This window comes from Emys orbicularis, chromosome 4, assembly GCF_028017835.1.
Source record: "Emys orbicularis isolate rEmyOrb1 chromosome 4, rEmyOrb1.hap1, whole genome shotgun sequence".
NCBI classification, from domain to species: Eukaryota; Metazoa; Chordata; order Testudines; family Emydidae; genus Emys; species Emys orbicularis.
The window spans coordinates 144,679,308-144,703,806 of record NC_088686.1 but is presented as its reverse complement, the minus strand read 5'-3'; the positions used below and the strand labels follow the sequence as shown (position 1 = coordinate 144,703,806).

The window sequence follows — 24,499 nt, the reverse complement described above, 5'->3', positions numbered from 1 at the left end:
CCCTCAAAGCTACAATTTTGAGGTGGAGGGAACTTCTGGGCCTATGTTACTTCTCTGCAGCTTTCTTTCAATCGGCTCCTCCTGGCTTCATACAGCCACCGATTCTCAGGGAAAGGGAATGTAACACTCGTTTTTCTGGCCAACACAGTGTTAACAGTTATGAAGGGATCCTTTCTACTCATCCTCTGGGTCACATTCATCTCTGTTATTTTGGGGATCTGACTCAATCTCGCTGGCTCCATAAACAGGAGTAAAGATACCAGCGTAACAGTGCTGTAGACCGATGTTTTCTGATATTCCACAGCACAGGTACAGCACTGTCCACAGAAAGGCAAGCTGCTGTCTCCTATGCTACTTCCCCAGTATGCTTCAACCATGAGCTGCTCCAGATGTGAGAGGAAAAGCCAGTCTTCACTGCTTCCTCTGTCCTTGCAGTCCCTGCTGAGACTGTTCACTAGATTGAGACAGTTTTTCACTCCTAAGAAAAGGAGCCTTTAAACACACGGGGGATTTTTAGGTCTTCTAGCCAGTGGGATAAAGTTATAAAAAACAAAAAACCACACAAACCACCAGCAATTATAACAACTGCATTTTATTGTAGCCCTGGAATGCAGGAATAATGACTTGATCACAAAAGGTATAGGTCAATTTATTGGGCAATGGGAAAATGGCTTAGCAGGCTGTTTCTCTACAGTTAAATTTCTACCATCTACTCTTGAGTGTGATTAGATATAAAAATGCCTCGGGTAATAACACTGGTATCAATCAAAACTAGATCTGGTCAGACTGGGAAGAAAGTCTGCTGGGCTGAGTTTAAATCCAGAGGACAGGGAAGATTGCTTTGCTATCCCTTAGATTTTCAGTGGTGCACAGGGAGTTATGAACATCACTGCCCTTAAGGTTAATGTAAATCAGACAGTAGAATGGCCATACACCCACTGTGAATGAGTGTGTTACAATGCATAAAAGCTAAATGTAAGCAGCAATTATGGCAAAGCTGAAGGTTGTTGCTGTAAATTTCCAGCTGCACAGAGTCTGAAGCTTGTATGAAAATAAACCTTCAGTTCATACAGTTCAATCTAGTTCCTCTACTTGCTTTCACTTTCCTAACACAATTAGGATCACAGATTTCAGCTAGTCATTACAATTTTTTAATCTCCCGCTTCAGTTTCTGAATCTCCAGATACAGTTTCTTCAGTTCCAGCAGGGTTCTCAGTTCCGTCAGAGGCACATCACAATGGAGAAACTCTTTACTCTCACGTGCTCCTGCACATTCTTCAGTATTGCTTTGCTTTTTCTATGAAACAGAGGAAGAGGGAATGGGATTATGCTGCAGAAGAGAAGGATTTATCCTTTGAAGTATGCTTGCTTCTTTTTGGGTTTGAACCCTCAGTCAGTGTTACCTATATCTGTATCATACAGTCTGTCTGACACTGGCCTGATACTGAAAAGGCCTTCACACCCACAATTCTTATTGATGTCTATAGGGGCTGATAGTTCTAAGCAACTTTGAGAAGGTTCTAAACAACTTGCAGAATCAGGCACTTGGATTGTCAACTCCTTGAGCCAGAACCAGGCCTCCATTTACATTTTCACAATGCTAAGCACTAGCCCAGCAGAAGATACACCATGTCTCACACCCTAGACTGCATTGGAAACCTCTCTATTTTATAATATGGCCAAGTTTTCATCCTGTGTGATTTTTACCTACCACATTTTACTCTCCCCCCCCCCCCCCCCGCATGGAATAGGTGCTACAAAGGGAGAAAATCTCCTACTTCAAAGCATGAGAAAGGATGGGATGGAGGAAGGACATTCTTTTGCTTTCAGATCAATAAAATTTCCCCTTCTATTGTATCAATGGCACATCTCCCTACTTGGTCCCATTGATTCATTAAAACAATGAGGACTAAGACTTTAGAAATGCAAAACACTGTTTTGTTATTACTTTTTTTTTATTTTACACTAGAAATTGGGCAGAGTACTTCAACAAATCCAGCTGGAGTGTCCTACTTACACATTTGGGTAATGCTGTCCAGTTGCCGTTGGCTGAACAAGTAATACTAAAGCTGTCTGTTGTAGGCAAGTACCAATGGTCTGAAAATTGGTACCCAGGAGAGCATTTGAAAGTAATGCTTTCATTTACGTTGTACCACATTTTCTCATCTAATGCATTGGCCATTCTTCCATTCTGCACGTCTGGCTTTGAACACTGAACTGAAAGGAAAAAGCAGACGAGAAGGTAGTTCAGTGAGAGGAGATGCACTGTGAGTGCTGCTTATTGCCTGTAATGGAAAGAGGCAGCTCTACTTAAGACCCCGTGCCCTTGGTTTACTTCACTGCAGCTGTTTTGGTTTAATCAGAGAAATAAACTACTTGTAACATCACACCCACAGTGACTCTCTGGGAAAAAAACAAACATCATGAGTTCAACAAGAAAAGGGCGTGAGTGAAATCCCACCCAGTACTGTGTATCGTGGGCATTTCATGGAGTCATCGGCAGCTGAAAGTCCACCCATGGGCAGCAGAGCACAGGTGCTTTGTTCGTTCATTTAAGGACGTTTTATTGGCAGCCTTGGGACAAATGTGAATGTGAAGTTCACTCCCTTGCACACTTGTGGCCTTCTTCTAAATAGCCTCTTTGGTGTACTGCAGAATTAGCCCCCCACCCCCGTTGCACTGAGGGACAATTGCAAGTCAGTGGAGTTGCCTTAGATTTACACAGGTGGAACCAAGGGTAGAACTTGGTCCTTAATGGTATCTTAGGCTTCTATAGTGACCAGGATGCCAAAGGCTTTGATTAGATACCACAGTGACTGGCTCCATACAAACCCCTTAGATAACTGTAAGGGACCCCTTCCCCAATGAAACAACCACCTCTGGGGGCAGGGGGCAGTAAGCATGAAGGGCTATTTGAGGACTGTCTACAGAATGCAGACTTTGGGTTTGCTTCTTTGCGTTCCCTTTCATGGTATAGCCAGGGGAGTTTCAGCGATGCATGATTGGTCATAATTAGCATCTGTCTTTGAAGTACTTTCCTAATTAATCCTCATAACACCTCTTCAAGGTAGCTGGGATCCACGATCTCCACTTTTACAGATGGGAAATGGAGGCAGAGAGGAGAAATCCCTTGCTCAAGTCACCCAGGGAGACTGGCCTGGGGCAGGAAGAGGGTAAGAACTCAAGGGCCTTGGATTCCAGTGCTGTGCTCAGACCACCTCTCCCCCTATGGTGCCGTTCCTAGGGCTCAACGTACACGTGCCAGACCAGTCCCCATACCTCAGTTCATCATTTACACTGACCTGGCTGACAGCTTGGCACAGGAGGATTCCAGGTGTTGTCATCCTGACACTGACTCACTCGACTGCCATGGAGCAGGTAGCCTTCCGGGCAAGAGAACCGAACAGTGACACCGTATGTGAATGCTTGCCTTGTAGTCGTCACTCTTCCATTTCCAACCTCTGGCCTCGGACAGCGAACCACTGAGGGAAAACAACAAAACGGTTAGTGCTACATCTGAGACAGGGAACAAATCGAGGCCAATACACTTAAATAGCAGCTGATCTGTTTCCAGGCACACTAAACATGGGGGGTAAAAAAACCACAAGTACATAAGAATATCAGATTCTTGACCTTTTAGCAGACGATTCACAATGACATTGAGACTATTGGGAGGGGGGAAACTTTATATGGCAGGTTCGGTATGTGGGTGAATGCTTTCAATGCTGTTCTCTTTCCCCAGCTTCCTATTGCCAAATCAAGGCACCAGGGTTATTCCATTTTTTTGGAATCAGGCTGTTCCCTCAAACGCTCTCTGATGCTGCATCCAGAGGGGCCCATACCTAAAGGGATGATTCCAGGACAGCTGGGTTGGGAACCAGATCTAGGAGATGAGTCAGTGGGGTGGGGGAATAAGTCACTGGGGGTGAGACTCAGGCATTAGCTGGGACACAGGTCCAGTGGCTGGTGGCACTGGCCAGTAAGGAAATCAGTAGGGGGTAATTTTTATATGTTTGTCAACAGGGCTCTGTGGTGGAGGAGGTTCAGTGGTGGTTCCAGGCCAACAGTTTAGGTGGGGCACTGTAACCCTCCTTAGCTCCTCTCTTGATCTGCCTGGGGCTAGTATCTCAGAGCCCATTCGCAAATCCCCTGATGCACCTGCCAGGCTGTACATGTTAAGCATCTCCTGCATGCAGGGGAATCCTGCTGCTCCTACAACACTCACTATTCCGTGTGGGCTGCAAGAACAGCTGCCCCTGCTGGGATCCTTCACATGGAAGTTGGAAGATCAACCTGGTTATTTTAACAGCTGTGGGATCTATTCAGCTCTGGCAGTTTGCAGCTAACACAGCAGTGGAGCCATCTGCACTCCAGGGTGGGGTTTGCCACCAGACCAGGAGGGATAATGCACCACCCAAAGCTTTAGTTTCCACCCAGGGATCCATACGGATGGGGATACCTTGGGTCAGTGCAGCCTGAGTGCCATAGCCACACCCCCTCCTGGCTTTTCACCACCCACGTCAGCGGTAATCCTGGACTTCAAAGATGATTGTGGGAGGGATTAGGAGCAGCAGACAGCTCTGCTCATTTTCAGCCCCACTTACAAAAAGTGTTGGGACGTTATACCTGGGTCTCCAGAAAGTACCCTCTACTCTTTGTAATTTAGAGTCATGGAGAATGACTTACCTTTGCACTGCGGGGCAGGTCCGCTCCACATCATATTTACCCCATCAGATGTGCAATAAATGGAGGACTCTCCAATCAGTGATAAACTGTCTCCACAGCTATAGGTCACTTGTGATTCATAGGGGAAATATTCCTTCATCCCACCATTGTGCAGCCCGTTCATGAGAGTTGGAGGTCGGCCACAGGCTACAAATGGATAGAAACAATGTAAGGCCTGATGCTCCTCTCACTGACTCAGGCAACAACTAGGGCAGCCCATGAAGTTACAGGGGAATCCAGCACTTGGTATTTAGACCACAGGTAAATTCTCTTTAATGGGGGCTGTTGATGCTCAGCTGCTTGAAAGATCAGTATATTGGTCAGACCACCCCCCTATAGTGCTTAATCCTTCCAGAATCTCCTAGGGAAACATCCCAACCCTCCTGCAACCTACCAACCCCCCCTGAGTCCCCCAACAAGTGTCTCAGTCCCACTGCCCACATCATCTCCCTCAGTGTAATAACTACCCCACTGCTGCCGCCCATCCATACCGAATGAAGAAGGGGAGTGATTGTAGAGGATGTTACAAGGGGGCTGAGCCAGGACTAATGGGAGGAAATTAAGAAAAGGAAATTTTAGGCTGAACATTAGGCAGTGCTTAATTTGTAATTAAAGAGGTGCCGGGGCTCAAACAATTTTTTTTTTTTTACTTTCATAACTGATGCAGCAAGCCCAGAGGTGCCGGGGCTCTGAATTGCCAAGCCCAGAGGTGCCGGAGCTGAGCCCTGGCACAAATTAAGCAATGACATTATGAAAAAACTTACTGAAAGTGATATCTAAGACTCTTCAATAATCTAAGAAAAGGGGTGAGAGTCCCTTTGGCTGGCACATTTAACCTTCAGCCAGAAGCAGGCCTGGAGAATAGACTGTAGGGAATACTTAGATGTTGATCCCCCTCCCCCAGAATTGGACGAGGTCATTGGATAGAAGACAGATGAAAAAGCCCTTTGGCTATTTATTAATAACCTCCGAGGATCCTTCTAATACATCCCCCTAAAAGTTGAAATAGCCTTCCTGCCGTTGTTACTACGATCAGTGGCAGCATATTTCTTCTGAATGGTAGGTTCTCTTCTCGTTTATACTCACATTTATCACAAAATGGTACTGGAGGGTGCCACATCCCATCGCTCCGGCACACAATCCCCTCACTGCCTCGGAGGATGTAGCCAGGATCACATTGAAACACAACACGGTTGGCATATGTATATTCAGTTTTCACTAGAGAGATCTGTTTTCCATTTTCAACCACTGGCTTTGGACAACGAGTCTCTGAGCAACACCAACAGAGTTTTAGATGTTTTTGTTCAGAATAAGACAGAAGAAAAAGGTCACAGTAGAGACATTTTCTACAATAGAGACTTTACCAGCAAGGTCTGAACCCTTTGCAAGAACCTGAACACTGACACTAACATCAATTTCCTTAACTTTTTTTTTTTTATTTATTTAAAGACCCTAGTTTCTAAAGGAAGTTTTGTTTCATGGGTGTCACAGTAAAAGGAAGATGGCTTCTAAGAGTGTCTTCTCCGAAAGCTCTGTAGAATATACCAGAAGGACACTGCAGGATGGTGCAGAGTGACAAGGTTTTACTGTTCTGAGTTTGGGGTGGTTGAGAGAGACTCTTGAGTGGCACAGCCACACGTTACTTACACAGGCCATATTCAATGCTAATAGAGCCTTTATACCACAGCACACTGCCTTGAAATCGGGATATGCCATGGGTTGCAGCTAATCATTTAACTGGTGCTGTTTTTATTTTATTTATCTTCCATCCGTAAAACCAGGATCTTAGACTATGTCTACACTGTGAGAAAAGACCCTTGGTGTGGCTACATCTGGCTTGGGACAGCTGACTCAGGCTCATTCTGGTGCTTGGGCTGTGGGGTATAAATTGCAGTGCAGGGGTTTGGGTTTGGACTGAAGCCTGGGCTCTGAGATCATGCGCGGAGGGAGAGTCTCAGAGCTTGGGCTCCATCCTGAGCCTCAAAGTCTACCCTGCAATTTTTAGTCCCATAGCCTGGGCCTGAGTCAGCTGACCCAGGCTGAGACTTGGTTATGTGGGTGTTTTTTAATCACAGTGTAGACATACACTATTGCAGAACATCTGATCCATGATATTAAGGGTAAGTAACCTCAAAATTACCTAAAATAGCTAATGTAACTACATAGATAAGGCTGATATCTCAGGACTTGGTAGGTCCTAATAGTAAGTGTTTGTCCCACTAGAAAGGGGGATTCTTGGATTTTAAACCATATCTAGCACCCACCAATTTCTAGCCCTGATAGCTTACCAGACATTCTACTTCAATCCTTTCAGTGGTGCAGAACTGAATTTTTATTATTGCCCATCCTGAGCCTCAAGCCAGTGTAATCCTGAGGGGCTGGAGAGGCTTGGAAATGCCATGTTTTTTGGGGGAAGGAACATTTGCCACAGTATTTTAAGTTATGTATGTAGTGTGTGTGTGTGTGTGTGTGTGTGTGTGTGTGTGTGTGTGTGTGTGTGTGTGTGTGTGTGTGAGAGAGAGAGAGAGAGAGAGAGAGATGTTTGGGGCTGCTTATAAAATTGGGGTGTTCAAAGTTCTATCTGATTAGGGCTAGTGGGCAGAGGACAGCTGAGCAGGTGAAAAGTTGTACAGTAAATGCAGTTCATCACATCACACTGGTATCACCATGTCTACGGTACAGACACATTCACACAGCCAATTGCTCAGTGTGTCCTGGACCAGATTTTCAGAGGTGCTGAGCACCCACAACTCCAGCTGCAGTCAGAGATCTGCAGCTGCTCAACACCTGGGGGCCAGCCAGGCGCCAAAGTGTCGTCCCCCCCCCACCCCCCGCAAGAAGGTATTAATTGCTCTTAAATTTAGATATCAACTAAAGCAAAAAAAATTCAGGCAAAAATTGAGTTACTTACTCTGACATAGTTCTGAGAGTTTAGACCACGTAAAATTTGTAAGACAAGTCACATGAGGAGATACTCCAGGGATGCGTATGTAACCTGCTCTGCAGGAGTAGGTCACTACGGTACCAACTAGAAACTCTCTCTGATCGCTTCTGTCAGCGTACGCAAGTACTGGCGGGTAGGAACATCTCCCTAACAATCCAAAACAAGACAGGGACCTGTAAAAGTCATTTAACCCTGAAACGTATGGAGAATGAAGCGCTCTTATAAGAATGTGGCATGTGAGACCCAGCTCTGGAAATCAGTGGCCTACATTCTGCTCACCACTGCACTGAGCACAGAATTTGGTTCAGTAACTGCAATAATATAAAACAACTAGGGCTGAATTGTGGGCTGGGGTACGCGACAATGCAGAGTTATGAGGGGACACAAACTGCAATGACTACCTACTTCACAGGGGACAGTAATAGTAAGCAATGAGAAACATGAATAGCAGTAATGTGTAGAGAAGTAGCGTGATGCTAGCCCCTGCATGGAATTAAAAGGAGAACTGTTACATTGTTAAATACATCACCAGGCTTGAAAACAATACGTTTTCCCTTATGAAGAGATGGAATAAAGAGTTAGGATCGTATAGCAAATTTCTATTTGTATAGCACCTTTTCTGATTACCTTTCTGAGGAGCTTTATAAACATCGGTGAGTGAATTCTCATCATACCCTTCTAGAGGTAGGGTCAGCAATGTTACCCCCATTTTACAGATGGGGGAACTGAGGCAGAGAGAGATTAAAGTCAAAAACTTCAAGTGTGACAGCTAAATAAGTGTAGACAACTTGGGACCTCTAGGGATCATGATGTAATTACTCTGTGTGTCTCCTGTGAAGGCAGGGAATTGATATCACCATATCAGAGTTCATACGAACAGAAGACAGTATTGGTATTTAAGTATTGATAAACCATTGCATATTATATAAAAGCATATGGTCACAGGGGGGACTAGCCCAATTAAGAAGGAAGCCCTGTCCATCTGTGCTTTGTTAATGGCCTTCTAAGGGGACTGGAGAAAAGACACACAGTCTACCTAAAGGGGCCAGTAGCAACTGGTAAGGGGAGGTAGTAAGGGGAAGCAGAGATTGGGTAAAAGTTCTTGAGAGAACTGCTGGAGTTCTCCACAGCGTGAGGAAGAGAACTGGCTAGGAGAGCAGCGGAGGCAAGTTTGCCTATTGATCTCTTCCAGCCAAGAAAGAAAATCCAAGGAAACCATCTTGTGGGTCAGTGTTCCAAACTAGAAACAGCAAGTTGAGGAAAAACCCAGAAGGGGATTAGGAATATGAGCACAAGGTGAGTGGCCGGCCCTTGGTTACTTTGCATTTTTGTGAAGGCCAGGGTAGGTGGACACTGCTTACTCTACTTGATTTGGGTTTTGAGTTCAGGTAAGGGATGTTGCGGAGAAATGTAGGAACCTGGCACTCTGTCTGAAGAGGGACGCTAAAGAAGAGGCTGTTTTTGGTATTAGAGATGTACTATGCTGTGACCTTGCTATGACTTTGGATGGGTGGGGCGGATATTCTGAAGCATTCATGTTAATAAATTAGCCCTCAGCAGGGGTATTATCAGACTGAAAAAGAATTGCTGCAAGAATATTAACAGGGGGAAACTGAGGTAGGGTGCCTGTAGGGCCACTTCTAGTCAGGAGGGGCACTTCAGGAGGCCTGTCTTGTTACCACATATGACAATAAAGAATATCCATCTTCTATACTGTCACAGGGATACCTCAGGTGGTGTCTCATTTCTAAAATGAATGTCACAGGCGCTTTCTTGCTCTCTTGCGTGAAAGGTGTTTTCTTTGTCCTCCCCTGAGCTGGGAAAGGACAGGCACCAAAACATTCCATGAACAAAAACCCAGAAGTCAAAATCCAGCTTTTCCACTCTGCAGTCCTCCCAGTTTAGTGCCTGCAGATGAAGATTAACTGCCCCAGCATTTGAATTACCTCCCAAACCCAGAGCTGTTTTTATCTGGTGTTGACTGGCCTCAGACTCTGCTCTCCGCAGCAAGCCTCACCTGGTCTTTCAGTATTAAACCTGGGCAATTAGCCCCTGTCTTTTCTCACCAATTGCTTTCCCCTGGGGTCTGAACTCTCTAGCGTTCATTTGATTCCCAAAAGAAAGTGAGAAAGGAACTTCAACAGAACAAGGCTGCAATCTAGATTAGACATAAAATGGAAGAAAGCAAGCCAGGGGAAAAAGACAGACAGACAATCTAATACACACTATTCATATCACATTCATTCAATCATACCACATGCAACATAATGAGTTTTGTAGACTATAGAAAGTTGCCCCAATATAGACACCCCACAAAGCATCACCCTACTCTGTCCCACACTTACCTAGGTCACAAACGGGTAGCTGCGGATACCACTTGCCATCAGCTTGGCATTGAATTTTATCAGCGCCCCTGAGGATGTAACCAGGATCACACTGAAACGTTACACTGGTTCTGTAGGTATAGTTATGTGGAAGTGGAGATTTCAGGCTTCCATGTTGAATATGTGGGACTGGACACTGAGTCTCTGCAAAACACCAAACAAGGCTTTCCAGAACCTTTTTCTACTTAGTGCACATCTTTTTAAAGTGCCGATTAATCCTCCCCACACCTCTGCAAGGCAAATAAGGAAAGAAACTATTTTACAAACAGAGAAACTGAGGCAGAGCAGCAAAGAGACTTGCCCAAAGCCTGAGAGGAAACAGTGGCAGAACCAGGATTAGAATTCAGAGGTCTTCATTGCCCGGCCATGTGCTGGCACTGCACCACCTCTCCATACATTGTAGTTATTCAGAATCTGAGTGTGTGTGTTAGAGAAGTGGTCAGAACATAGCCCATCATTATATACAACCCACTCACAAGATGATACAGGAAAATTTCACCTACTGTCACCTACGCACTGCCTTTCTTTGCTGCTGTTGACTAGGTAGCTTTTGTTACAAGAAAACTCAAGAGTGACACTAGATGTAAATACAAATATTTTTGGAGTCATCCTTCCATTCTCAACCACTGAGGGAAAACAGCAGAGATGTTGGTGCTAAGTCTAAGACAGGGAACAATGAAAGCCAAGACACGTAGAGGACTGCTGGATCTATCTTCCAAGCAATCTGAACATTGTGAAAACACATGGTCACAAAAGAACATTTTAATCTTGCTCTTGACCTTTTTGTTTAAGGAAAGTTCTTATTTCCACAGGCAGTCGCAACAGATCATATCTTATTGCACTGGATTTGTGATGAAATTTGACTATTGACAGGTCTCCTGGGGGAATTATGGGAATACTGGAGATGGGACAATGCAGCATTCAATACATGAACAGCTTCCATGCTGCCCGCTCCTCCCTGCAGCTTCCTGCTGCTGAGTCAAGCCACCGGGATGATTTCAGCTTTTTGGATTCACTGTTCCTGCAAACGTACTGCTATTGCAGACAGGGAGGATTATAGGCTTAAGGGGATGCTGTCAGGACATCTGTACTGGGAACCAGTAGCCAGAACAAGGGTCGTGCACAGGTGGTGGAGAAATCAGTGTGAAAGAAGGACTAGCATTAGCTTGGATGTGGGTCAAACACCAGATCACATATTTGCAGGGCTGGCTGCAGCTTTTTTGCCGCCACAAGCAGCGAAGAAAAAAAAAAAAAAAAGCTGCGATGGGCGGCTGCTTTACCGCGCCGCTTCATTCTTCGCGGCGCCAATTTGGCAGCCAGTCCTTCCCTCCGAGAGGGACTGAGGAACCCGCCGCTGAATTGCCGCTGAAGACCCGGACATGCCGCCCCCTTCCATGGGTCACCCCAAGCACCAGCTTGCTGACCTGGTGCCTGGAGCTGGCCCTGCATATATGGGTGCTGGGTGAGAGAGGAAACTGGCAGCGTGCGTCTCAGGGAGTAGGTTGCTGGGAACATTTAAGGCACTGCAAAGGAGTGGTCAGCAATGGAATGGCAGAGGGCGGATGGGTTATGGGGACACACTGCACCAAATCATTCAAAAATATTTGCTACCCTTTCCCAATATGAGTCCTTTTAGTGTAATGCAGAATGAGTTACCTTCGCACTGAGGGGTAGGCTTGCTCCAGGTTGGAGTGACCTCATCACCAGAGATACACTGAATGGAGGTTTGTCCAACAAGTGAGAAGCCTCTGTCACATTTGTAAGTTACTGATGAGCCAACAACAAAATCTCTCTTGCCCCAGTCATTGTACTGGCCATGGGAGATGTTTGGGGGTTGGGAACAAACTAGAATTGAAGAGAGGAAAATACGTTATTTATACAGTAGATAAAAATCTCTAAAAAGAAAAGGAGGTGACAGATTCCCAGCATTTCCTTATGCCATTACAGGAAAAAACAGTCTTTCCATAATACCTGAAAGAACACCCCAGGTATGTCCAACAACCTGCTATCTCAGTGTTCATCTCTTGCTGTGCATGGCATCAGGACAGCACACACAAAAATGATGAAAAGATGGTTAAGTGTTTATGAGGCCAGGGCCGGCTCCAGGGTTTTGGCTGCCCCAAGTAGCCAAAAAAAAAAAAAAAGCCACGATCGCGATCTGCGGCAGCAATTTGGCGGGAGGTCCTTCGCTCCGAGTGGGAGTGAGGGACCGTCCGCCGAATTGCCGCCGAATAGCTGGACGTGCCGCCCCTCTCCGGAGCGGCCGCCCCAAGCACCTGCTTGCCAGGCTGGTGCCTGGAGCCGGCCCTGTATGAGGCCATTCGGCTGCTGTGACTGTCATTCACATGCTCCGTGAACAGCACTGAAACACGGATGATGATGATCCAGAGAGATGCTGAACGCCTGCAGCTTCCATTGACTAGAAGGTCAGGACTTGACTCAGTACATTGGTCCTGTTACACTTCCACCCCTCCAAATCCAGATCTGAACCTCCTCCAGCTGCTCAAAGTTCTCCCAGCTTCCCAATCTTCCTCCAAGCTACCAAACCCGCCAAGTCCCCCAAACACCTCAGCCCCACCCCCACAACTGAACCTTCCCGTAGATACACAGAGCCATCCTTATCCCCAGCTGCCCATCTCTTCTAAACTAGCGAAGGGGGAGGTTAGTTAGTGCTATCCCCTTCACCCTATGTCTGATGGTTAATATAGTTTTTCTTAGTGGTTGGTTTTAGACGTTGGAGGTCACCCATGGAATTAATACACATTTTATAGCATGATGCTAAACTAGTCCCAGGGCTGCTCATGTATATACACCCACAGCTTGGAAAATCCTCTGAGTGACTAAAATCCTCAGAAGGCCTTTGGAAAATAATTAGATGCCTAAAACTCTTTTCAGGTGCTAAGCATTTTGAGACCTGATCCCCTCCGCCCCCCAACAGACACAGAGCTGCAGTTTGCATTTGCACCACTATCCTCCCTTAAGAGGAGCATAGGGGGATAGCATCTTTAATCTGTACCAGGAGCTCCATACAACCCCCAGTAACAAAGGCTGCTATGAGATGCACTGAATCTCAGGGTCCCAGCCTGTAGAGGACTGGGGCATACTCAGGCTGGCCTAGCAGTCACAGCTGGGCTGAGGATTGCCCACCAGGAACAGAAGCCACCAGGCCAGAGCTGGAAGAATCACAGTTCTCCACCATTTATACTGACCTGGTTCACAAACTGGTGCGGCAGGATCCCATGTGCCATCATGTTTGCAGTGAATCTGAGCATTTCCATTGATACGGCCTTTGATACCATATCCAAAATCACATTGAATTGTAACACTATCCCCAAACGCATAGGTCTCCTCTCCAGGTCTAGGCATTGGTGTCTGTATTCCGTTGTTAACATCTGGAGCTGGACAACGAACTTCTGAGAAACACCAACAACAGCAACAGCATTAAATCACAGCAAAGACAATTGTGTGACTGCAGATTCATTTTACCAGGTGGAGCTGAACGCTTTTCAAGCTATAGAAATTTGGCATTTCCTTGATATTGAGCATGTGAAAAGTTGTACAATAAATGAGGTTCATCACATCACACTGGTATCACCATGTCTACGGTACAGACACATTCACACAGCCAATTGCTCAGTGTGTCCTGGACCAGATTTTCAGAGGTGCTGAGCACCCACAACTCCAGCTGCAGTCAGATCTGCAGGTGCTCAGCACCTGGGGGCCAACCAGACCCCAAAGTGCCCTCCCCATAAGCTCTTACATTGCTCTTACATTTGTATATAAACTAAAGCAAAGAAAATTCAGCCGAAAATTGAGTTACTTACTCTGACATAGTTCTGAGACCTTAGACCACGTAAAATTTGTAAGACAAGTCACATGAGGAGATACTCCAGGGATGCGTGTGTAACCTCGTCTGCAGGAGTAGGTCACTACGGTACCAACTAGAAACTCTCTCTGATCACTTCTGTGAGCGTACGCAAGTACTGGCGGGTAGGAACATCTCCCTAACAATCCAAAACAAGACAGGGACCTGTAAAAGTCATTTAACCCTGAAACCTATGGCGAATGAAGCGCTCTTATAAGACTGTGGCATGTAAGACCCAGCTCTGGAAATCAGTGGCCTACATTCTGCTCACCACTGTACTGAGCGCAGAATTTGGTTCAGTAACCGCAATGATACAAAACACCTAGGGCTGAATTGTGGGCTGGGGTACGCGACAATGCAGAGTTATGAGGGGACACAAACTGCAATGACTACCTGCTTCACTGGGGACAGTAATAGTAAGCAATGAGAAACATGAATAGCAGTAATGTGTAGTGAAGTGGTGTGATGCTAGCCCTTGCATGGAATTAAAAGGAGAACTGTTACATTGTAAAATACATCACCTTGCTCGAAAACAATAAGTTTTCCCTTATGAAGAGATGGAATAAAGAGTTAGGATCGTATAGCAAATTTCCATTTGTATAGCATCTTTTCTGAGGACCTTTCTGAGGAGCTTTATAAACATCGGTGAGTGAATTCTCATCATACCCTTCTAGAGGTAGGATCAGCAATGTTACCCCCATTTTACAGATGAGGGAACTGAGGCAGAGAAAGATTAAAGCCAAAAACTTCATGTCTGACAGCTAATAAGGATAGACAACTTGGGATCCCTAGGGATCATGCTGTAATTACTCTGTGTGTCTCCTGTGAAGGCAGGGAATTGATATCACCATATCAGGGTTCATACGAACAGAAGACAGTATCGGTATTTAATTATTGATAAACCATTGCATATGATATAAAAGCATATGGTCACAGGGGGGGACTAGCCCATTTAAGAAGGAAGCCCTGTCCATCTGTGCTTTGCAAATGGCCTTCTAAGGGGACTGGAGAAAGGACACAGTCTACCTAAAGGGGCCTGTAGCAATTGGTAAGGGTAGGTAGTAAGGGGAAGCTGAGATTAGGTCAAAGTTCTTGAGAGAACTGCTCAAGTTCTCCAAGGAACAAAAGTGGATAGCAGCTTGAGGAAGAGAACCAGGAAAAGCTCAAGGCTAAGAGAGCAGTGGAGGGAAGTTAGTCTATTGACCTCTTCCAGCCAAGAATGAAGATCCAAAGAAACCATCTTGTGGGTCAGTGTTTCAAACTAGGAACAAGGAACTGAGGAAAAACCCAGAAGGGGATTAGGAATATGAGCACAAGGTGAGTGGCCGGGTTACTTTGCATTTTTGTGAAGGCCAGGGTAGGTGGACACTGCTTACTCTACTTGATTTGGGTTTTGAGTTCAGGTAAGGGATACTGCGGAAAAATGTAGGAACCCGGCACTCTGTCTCAAGAGGGACGCTAAAGAAGAGCCTGTTTTTGACATTAGAGATGTACTCTGCTATGACTTTGGATGGGTGGGGCGGATATTCTGAAGCATTTATGTTAATGAATTAGCCCTCAGCAGGGGTATTATCAGACTGAAAAAGAATTGCGGCAAGAACATTAACAAGGGGAAACTGAGGAAGGGTGCCTGCAGGGCCACTTCTAGTCAGGAGGGGCACTTCAGGAAGCCTGTCTTGTTACCACATATGATAATAAGGAATATCCATCTTCTATACTGTCACAGGGATACCTCAAGGTGCTGTCTCATTTGTAAAAATGAAAGTCACAGGTGTTTTCTTTGTCCTCCCCTGAGCTGGGAAAGGACAGGCACCAAAACATTCCATGAACAAAAACCCAGATGTCAAAATCCAGCTTTTCCACTCTGCAGTCCTCCCAGTTTAGTGCCTGCAGATGAAGATTAACTGCCCCAGCATTTGAATTACCTCCCAAACCCAGAACTGTTTTTATCTGGTGTTGACTGGCCTCAGACTCTGCTCTCCACAGCAAGCCGCACCTGGTCTTTCAGTATTAAACCTGGGCAATTAGCCCCTGTCTTTTCTCACCAATTGCTTTTCCCAGGGGTCTGAACTCTCTGGCGTGCATTGATTCTCGAGAGAAAGTGAGAAAGGAACTTCAACAGAACAAGGCTGCAGCCTACATAGACATAAAATGGAAGAAAGGAAGCCGGGGGGGGGGGCGAGGGGGGACAGGGGGACAGACAATCTATTACACACTATTCATATCACATTCATTCAATCATACCACATGCAACATAATGAGTTTGATAGACTATAGAAACTTGCCCCAATATAGACACCCCACAAAGCATCACCCTACTCTGTCACACACTTACCTGGGCCACAAACGGGTAGCTGCGGATACCACTTGCCATCAGCTTGGCATTGAATGTTATCATGGCCCCTGAGGATGTAACCAGGATCACACTGAAACGTGACATTGCTTCTGTGTGTATAGTTATGTGGAAGTGGAGATTTCAGGCTTCCATGTTGAATATGTGGGACTGGACACTGAGTCTCTGCAAAACACCAAACAAGGCTTTCCAGAACCTTTTTCGCCTTAGTGCACATCTTTTTAAAGTGCCGATTAATCCTCCCCACACCTCTGCAAGGCAAATAAGGAAAGAAACTATTTTACAAACAGAGAAACAGAGGCTGAGCAGCAAAGAGACTTGCCCAAAGCCTGAGAGGAAGACAGTGGCAGAACCAGGATTAGAATTCAGAGGTCTTCATTGCCCGGCCATGTGCTGGCACTGCACCACCTCTCCATACATTGTAGTTATTCAGAATCTGAGTGTGTGTGTTAGAGAAGTGGTCAGAACATAGCCCATCATTATATACAACCCACTCACAAGCTGATACAGGAAAATTTCACCTACTGTCACCTACGCACTGGCTTTCTTTGCTGCCATGGACTAGGTAGCTTTTGTGACAAGAAAACTCAAGAGTGACACTAGATGTAAATACAAATATTTTTGTAGTCATCCTTCCATTTTCAACCACTGAGGGAAAACAGCAAAGATGTTGGTGCTAAGTCTAAAACAGGGAACAATGAAAGCCAAGACACGTAGAGGACTGCTGGATCTATCTTCCAAGCAATCTGAACATTGTGAAAACACATGGCCACAAAACATCATATTTTCTTAATTTTGCAGTTGACCTTTTTGTTTAAGGAAAGTTCTTAATTCCACAGGCAGTCGCAACAGATCATTTCTTATTGCACTGGATTTGTGATGAAATTTGACTATTGGCAGGTCTCCTGGGGGAATTATGGGAATACTGGAGATGGGACAATGCAGCATTCAATATATGAACAGCTTCCATGCTGCCCGCTCCCCCCTGCAGCTTCCTGCTGCTGAGTCAAGCCACCGGGATGATTTCAGCTTTTTGGATTCAGACTGTTCCTGCAAATGTACTGGTATTGCAGACAGGGAGGATTATAGGCTTAAGGGGATGCTGTCAGGACAGCTGTACTGGGAACCAGTAGCCAGAACAAGGGTCGTGCACAGGTGGTGGAGAAACCAGTGTGAAAGGAGGACTCGCATTAGCTTGGATGTGGGTCAAACAGCCGATCACATATATGGGTGCTGGGGGAGAGAGGAAACTGGCAGCGTGCGTCTCAGGGAGTAGGTTGCTGGGAACATTTAAGGCACTGCAAAGGAGTGGTCAGCAATGGGATGGCAGAGGGTGGATTGGTTATGGGGACACATTGTACCAAATCATTCAAAAATATTTTCTACCCTTTCCCAATACAAGTCCTTTTAGTGTAATGCAGAATGAGTTACCTTCGCACTGAGGGGTAGGCTCGCTCCAGGTTGGAGTGACCTCATCACCAGCGATACACTCAATGGAGGCTTTTCCAACAAGTGAGAAGCCTCTGTCACATTTGTAAGTTACCGATGAGCCAACAACAAAAACTCTCTTGCCCCAGTCATTGTACTGGCCGTGGGAGATGTTCAAGGGTTGAGCACAAACTGGAATTGAAGAGAGAAAAATACATTATTTATACAGAAGATAAAAATCTCTAAAAAGAAAAGGCGGTGACAGATTCCCAGCATTTCCTGATGCCATTACAGCAAAAAACAGTCTTTCCATAATACCTGAAAGAACACCCCACGTATGTCCAACAACATGCTATCTTGGTGTTCATCTCTTGCTGTGCATGGCATCAGGACAGCATGCACAAAAATGATGAAAAGATGGTTAAGTGTTTATGAGGCCATTCGGCTACTGTGACAGTCATTCCCATGCTCCGTGAACAGCACTGAAACAGGGATGATGAAGATCCAGAGAGATGCTGAATGCCTATAGCTTCCATTGACTAGAAGGTCAGGCCTTGACTCAGTAAATTGGCCCTATTACACTTCCACTCCTCCAAATCCAGATCTGAACCTCTTCCAGCTGCTCAAAGCTCTCCCAGCTTCGCAATCTTCCTCCAAGCTACCAAACCAGCCGAGTCCCCCAAACACCTCAGCCCCACCCCCACAACTGAACCTTCCCGTAGATACACAGAGCCATCCTTATTCCCAGCTGCCCATCTCTTCCAAACTAATGAAGCGGGAGGTTAGTTAGGGTGACAATAACTGGATGCCTAAAACTCTTTTCAGGTATTGAGCATTTTGAGACCTGATCCCCTCCGCCCCTCAGACACAGAGCTGCAGTTTGCATTCGCACCACTATCCTCTCTTAAGAGGAGCATAGGGGGATAGCATCTTTAATCTGTACCAGGAGCTCCATACAACCCCCAGTAACAAAGGCTGCTATGAGATGCACTGAATCTCAGGGTCCCAGCCTGTAGAGGACTGGGGCATACTCAGGCTGGCCTAGCAGTCACAGCTGGGCTGAGGATTGCCCACCAGGGACAGGAGCCACCAGGCCAGAGCTGGAAGAATCACAGTTCTCCACCATTTTTACTGACCTGGTTCACAAACTGGTACAGCAGGATCCCATGTGCCATCATGTTTGCAGCTAATCTGAGCATTTCCGTTGATACTGCCTTTGAGATCATACCCAAAATCACATTCAATTGTAACTCTGTCCCCAAACGCATAGGTCTCCTCTCCAGGTCTAGGCATCGGTGTCTGTGTTCCGTTGTTAACATCTGGAGCTGGACAACGAACTTCTGAGAGACACCAACAACAGCAACAGCGTTAAATCACAGCAAAGACAATTGTGTGACTGCAGATTCATTTTACCAGGTGGAGCTGAAAGCTTTGCAAGCTATAGAAAATTGGCATTTCCTTGACATTGCTGAAGAGGTTTGGTTTTAGAGAAAGTTTTATCTCCTGGGCCTTCATTTTCACTGTTCTTATGGGCAGCTGTTCTGATTGCAGCTGGCAGGGTATTTTTGGCCTTCATCACAGATAGACTCAGTGAGTAGCAGCTGCTGTGTTATGACCATACTATGTATAAGAAGGCAGGTGATATGCTGTGATCTATCTTGATAGCTATCTACTTTAGGTGCAGATGGAGATGGTGGATGGGGGCAACAGATCTGTCCGTAAGCATAGAAATGTAAAGGTGGCAGATTTTAAGAGGCACAACAGGGAATTCATAGCTCTGGGGTGTATGCAAACTTTAAGCTACCTTTGTACCTTCCAGTGCTGGACTGCTCCACACAGACAGCCCTGGGGACCTGTGCCCAGCTGCCTACGGGTTTGGCTTCAGCTTTACCCAGAATCTCTGCAGGGCTATGTGCTGTGAAACGCCCCAACACATCCCTCCCACTAGCACACCACTGACTTCAAGCCTTGCAAGAGGATCCTGGGAAGACAGCCCTAGTGTTGTCTTCGGGTGGAGTCCTCTTCTGGACAGATCCGGGGCATTTAAAGACCTGTTCTGTCACTCTGGACCTTTTACTTGGGGCCAGACTGGGAGTGAGGATCGCACCTCAAATTGCTAACCATAATTCCCAGTGTTAGCAGGGAGAGAAGACCCTGACTATCCCTCCTTCTCTCTCTCACCCCATCTCTACACATTGAATCCTACACAAGCTGACTAGAAGCACAATCTCCCTATTGGTGTTAAATTTGCTCAATTAAAACAAAGATAATTTAGCCAAACACTTACTCTGACAAAAGTTCGGAGCTGAAGACCATGTCGAATTTTCAAGACAAGTAACAAGCCCTTGCCTAATTCCAGCGATCAGCTTATAACCTGGGTGGCAGCCATATTTAATCACCATCCCGGCTGGAATCAATGTGCCAACATTAGTCTTCCGAACAGCATTGGGAATGTCAGGTGGATCAACACAATAACCTAAGGGTAAAACATGAAGAATATAAGGACATACTTAGCCAGGAAAACCTATTGAGGTGAAATCTCCTCGACAAGAATGTGATGTGAGAGACATAGCTGAGGAAAATCAGAGGTCCATATTCTACCCTCTCTTGCTCAGATCCATGCAATCCCATTGCCCAGAATTTAGCTCAAGTCATTGCAAGGAAACCGCATGGAAAATACAACAAAAACAAATGGGAATATGGGTGACAGTCACTATAGGATTCTAGCCTGCGTTTGGAATTAGAAAGGGAAATGCAAGGCCCTACACTAAACCAGACAGTGTTTCTGTGTCTGTAACATGCAGTGTTGTTGTAGTCATCATGGTCCCAGGATATTAGAAAGAGACAAGGTGGGTGAGGGAATGTCTTTGATTGGTGAGAGACACAAGCTTAGAGCTTTCACAGAGCTCTTCTTCATGTTGGTAACATGATCACTTCTGAACATCACATCCAATCAATTCCAAACTTTCCAGGAGTGTTCTAGGCATCAGTAGGCAGAAGCCTATTGGTTTTGGTGGAATGTGGACAATCAGAAGAGGGTTGGGGAACAAACAGAGCTTCTTGCATCTGGTAATTGTCAATAGATCAAAGAACTGGTTGATCTCATCCATTAGCACTTCTAGCATAATACCTGCCATCTCAACATTGCCTGTTTTCCCAGTACCATTTAAAACGGGGGAGGGCAAACTATGGCCCGTCAGGGCTTTCAATCCAGCCCGTGGGAAACAGAGCGGGGTGGCTCACAGGGATCTTGTGGTGGAGAATGGAGGAACAAAAGAAGCCCAGTGGTGCGTGCAATGAGCTCAGCCTACAGATGTAACCAAGTGTCCAAACCGCTAGTTAATTTCAAACTATAGAATGGTTAAACCGGAATCCCTGTTTTCAATGGTAAAAGTCATTTAACAGCAGCATCATGGGGCTGTCTCAGCTCAGTGAGATTCAGGTTTATACTGCCGTGACAATTTCCTCTTTTTTAAAGCAAAACATGAAAGTGGTTGCACCACTGCAATGGGTGTCAGTTCCGTGCACATCCCCACAGGCAAGCCAGAAACACTCCTGTTCCTGAGCCAGCTTGTACACCTAGCCTTAGTCAGGCTGGGCAGACTGCGCACTGCAGATCCCGCATGGAGATTCTCTCACCAAGTCAGTTATGCTCAGTAGCAATTACATTAGCAGTGGTCCTATTCCGGTCACAATCACACTGATCAGGCACCAGGGAAATGCTGGTCACTGTTAGAAGTTAGAACCCCCTATTCATATCCCCCTTATTCTCCTCTTTTCCAAGCTGAAAAGTCCTAGCCTCTTTAATCTCTCCTCATATGGGACCCGTTCCAAACCCCTAATCATTTTAGTTGCCCTTCTCTGAACTTTTTCTAATGCCAGTATCTCTTTTTTGAGATGAGGAGACCACATCTGTACGCAGTATTCAAGATGTGGGCCTACCATGTATTTATATAAGGGCAATAAAATATTCTCCATTTATTCTCTATCCCTTTTTGAATGATTCCTAACATCCTGTTTGCTTTTTTGACTACTGCTGCACACTGCGTGGATGTCTTCAGAGAACTATCCACAATGACTCCAAGATCTCTTTCCCGATTAGTTGTAGCTAAATTAGCCCCCGTTGTATTGTATGTATAGTTGGGGTTATTTTTTCCAATGTGTATTACTTTACATTTATCCAAATTAAATTTCATTTGACATTTTGTTGCCATAACACTTAGTTTTGAGAGATCTTTTTGAAGTTCTTCACAGTCTGCTTTGGTCTTAACTATCTTGAGCAGTTTAGTAGCATCTGCAAACTTTGCCACCTCACTGTTTACCCCTTTCTCCAGATCATTTATGAATAAGTTGAATAGGATTGGTCCTAGGACTGACCCTTTGGGAACACCACTAGCTACCCCTCTCCATTCTGAAAATTTACCATTTATTCCTACCCTTTGTTCCCTGTCTTTTAACCAGTTCTCAATCCATCAAAGGATCTTCCCTCTTATCCCATGACAACTTAATTTACGTAAGAGCCTTTGGTGAGGGACCTTGTCAAAGGCTTTCTGGAAATCTAAGTACACTATGTCCACTGGATCCTCCTTGTCCACATGTTTGTTGATCCCTTCAAAGAACTCTAATAGATCAGTAAGACATGATTTCCCTATACAGAAACCATGTTGACTTTTGCCCAACAATTTATGTTCTTCTATGTGTCTGACAATTTTATTCTTTACTATTGTTTCAACTAATTTGCCCGGTACTGATGTTAGACTTATCGGTCTGTAATTGCCGGGATCACCTCTAGAGTCCTTTTTAAATATTGGCTTTACATTAGCTATCTTCCAGTCATTGGGTACAGAAGCTGATTTAAAGGACAGGTTACAAACCATAGTTAATAGTTCCACAATTTCACATTTGAGTTCTTTCAGAACTCCTGGATGAATGCCATCTGGTCCCGGTGACTTGTTACTATAAAGTTTATCAATCAATTCCAAAACCTCCTCTTGTGACACTTCAATCTGTGACAATTCCTCAGATTTGTCACCTACCTAGGACAGCTCAGGTTTGGGAATCTCCCGAACATCCTCAGCCGTGAAGACTGAAGCAAAGAATTAATTTAGTTTCTCCGCAATGACTTTATCATCTTTAAGTACTCCTTTTGTATCTCCATCGTCCAGGGGCCCTACTGGTTGTTTAGCAGGCTTCCTGCTTCTGATGTACTTAAAAAACATTTTGTTATTACCTTTTGAGTTTTTGGCTAGCTGTTCCTCAAACTCCTTTTTGGCTTTTCTTATTACATTTTTACACTGAATTTGGCAGTGTTTATGCTCCTTTCTATTTACCTCACTAGGATTTGACTTTCACTTTTTAAAAGATGCCTTTTTATCTCTCACTGCTTCTTTTACATGGTTGTTAAGCCACGGTGGCTCTTTTTTAGTTCTTTTACTGAGTTTTTTAATTTGGGGTATACATTTAAGTTGGGCCTCTATTATGGTGTCTTTGAAAAGTGTCTATGCAGCTTGCCACTGCCCAAACACAGGCTGCACGAAGGCTGGTCAGTTTCGTTTGAGGGCTCTGTGCGTATGTCCGTGAACAGAAGCACCCAGGGAACAAGCAGAAAGAACCTGCCCAGGCAGCCAGAAGCAGACAAAGAAGGAGCAGGAAGGCCAAGGAGATGGCAAGAAATGCACTGGCAATGTGGTCTGAGAGAAAATGGAGAGCGTGAGCTTTTCAGTAGTGTGCTGGCAGGAACGAGGCTTCGAACGGTGAGCAAAAAACCTGTCTCCGGTGTGATTCCTGCGGTTTCGGGGAATCAGGACTTTTGTCTCCTTTCTCTGGGAATAAACAGGATTGCATCAGAGAAACACCGAGCTCGATCATCAATTTCTCCTCCTAACAGAAACAGCCTGCAAGACCCTGAGTACTGGCTAATCGCTCAGGCCAAACAGTACTTTTCAACCTGTTGCGTCCAAACATTTACTGTGTGAGCTCAATTTGAAACATGGGAGTCACCCCATGGAAGTCAACACAACCTGTGTGCTTCAAGTTAAGCACGTGCTCAAGAGCTGTGTGGAACGGGGCCTTAAGGAAAGAAAAGCACCACCTCCATTTGGAACTGCAGGAGAAACGTAGCAAGGCAGAGCTGGAATTTGGCCAGGAAACCAGGATCAGAGCGGTAAGGATGGTATGGGATCTTCAGCGACCACAAGCGCCCAGGAGCTTGCCAGGGGGAAGCAAAGGGAGAGTCAAGGGGTGCGGGCGAAGGGGAAAGCCAGGAGAGGGGAGAAGGTGGGGATGGGATTGAAGGGAGAGGCTCATCCTCCTACTCACTGAGAGCTCCCCCGGGCAGCAGCATGAGTACCAGGGTCCCCAGGAGCCGCAGGGTCCAGCCAGAGGGAAGTGATGTCATGGTGCCAGGTGAGTTCCCAGAGAATGGTGGTGACAGCGCAGTCCAGGCAGGGCTGCAGCCGCTCCTCAGCCCGCGCACTGTGCAACACGGACCCCAGGCACAGCCACCCGTAGGCTCATGAGGCAAGGGGAAGTGGGAGTCCGTGCGCTGCACCTACAGGGGCCCAGGAAGGGGGTGGGCAGAGGGTGCACATGCTGCCCAGCCCCCTCTGTAGCGTTGTGCTCACGGCACATAGGGCAAGGGGTAGAGCCGGATACAGCTGCAGTTAGTACCGTAACAGAGGCAGGCTGTGGTCACCCCCTCAGCATAGGAAACACCTGGGGGTGACAGCATTTCCTCCCCCTGCCCCCTTCCAAGGGCTGGGCGGCATCAGAAGAACGAGACAGGGGGGTATTAATGTCTA

At 45.8% G+C, this 24,499-nt stretch overlaps 1 protein-coding gene across 1 annotated transcript; it reads right to left on the bottom strand.

Annotated features, from left to right (window-relative positions):
* Positions 1-576: 576 nt before the first annotated feature.
* LOC135877065 (C4b-binding protein alpha chain-like) lies at positions 577-24,180 on the bottom strand. The gene is made up of 15 exons (XM_065402414.1): positions 24,018-24,180; positions 19,987-20,175; positions 18,836-19,039; positions 17,703-17,891; positions 16,254-16,436; positions 13,878-14,057; positions 13,263-13,466; positions 11,710-11,898; positions 10,015-10,197; positions 7,637-7,816; positions 5,812-5,994; positions 4,687-4,872; positions 3,303-3,482; positions 2,018-2,217; positions 577-1,297 (listed from the first exon to the last, which is right to left on the bottom strand). Exons 1-15 carry the CDS (start codon positions 24,094-24,096, stop codon positions 1,142-1,144), a joined length of 2,685 nt encoding a protein of 894 aa, XP_065258486.1. The 5' UTR covers positions 24,097-24,180; the 3' UTR covers positions 577-1,141.
* Between the last annotated feature and the right edge of the window lie 319 nt (positions 24,181-24,499).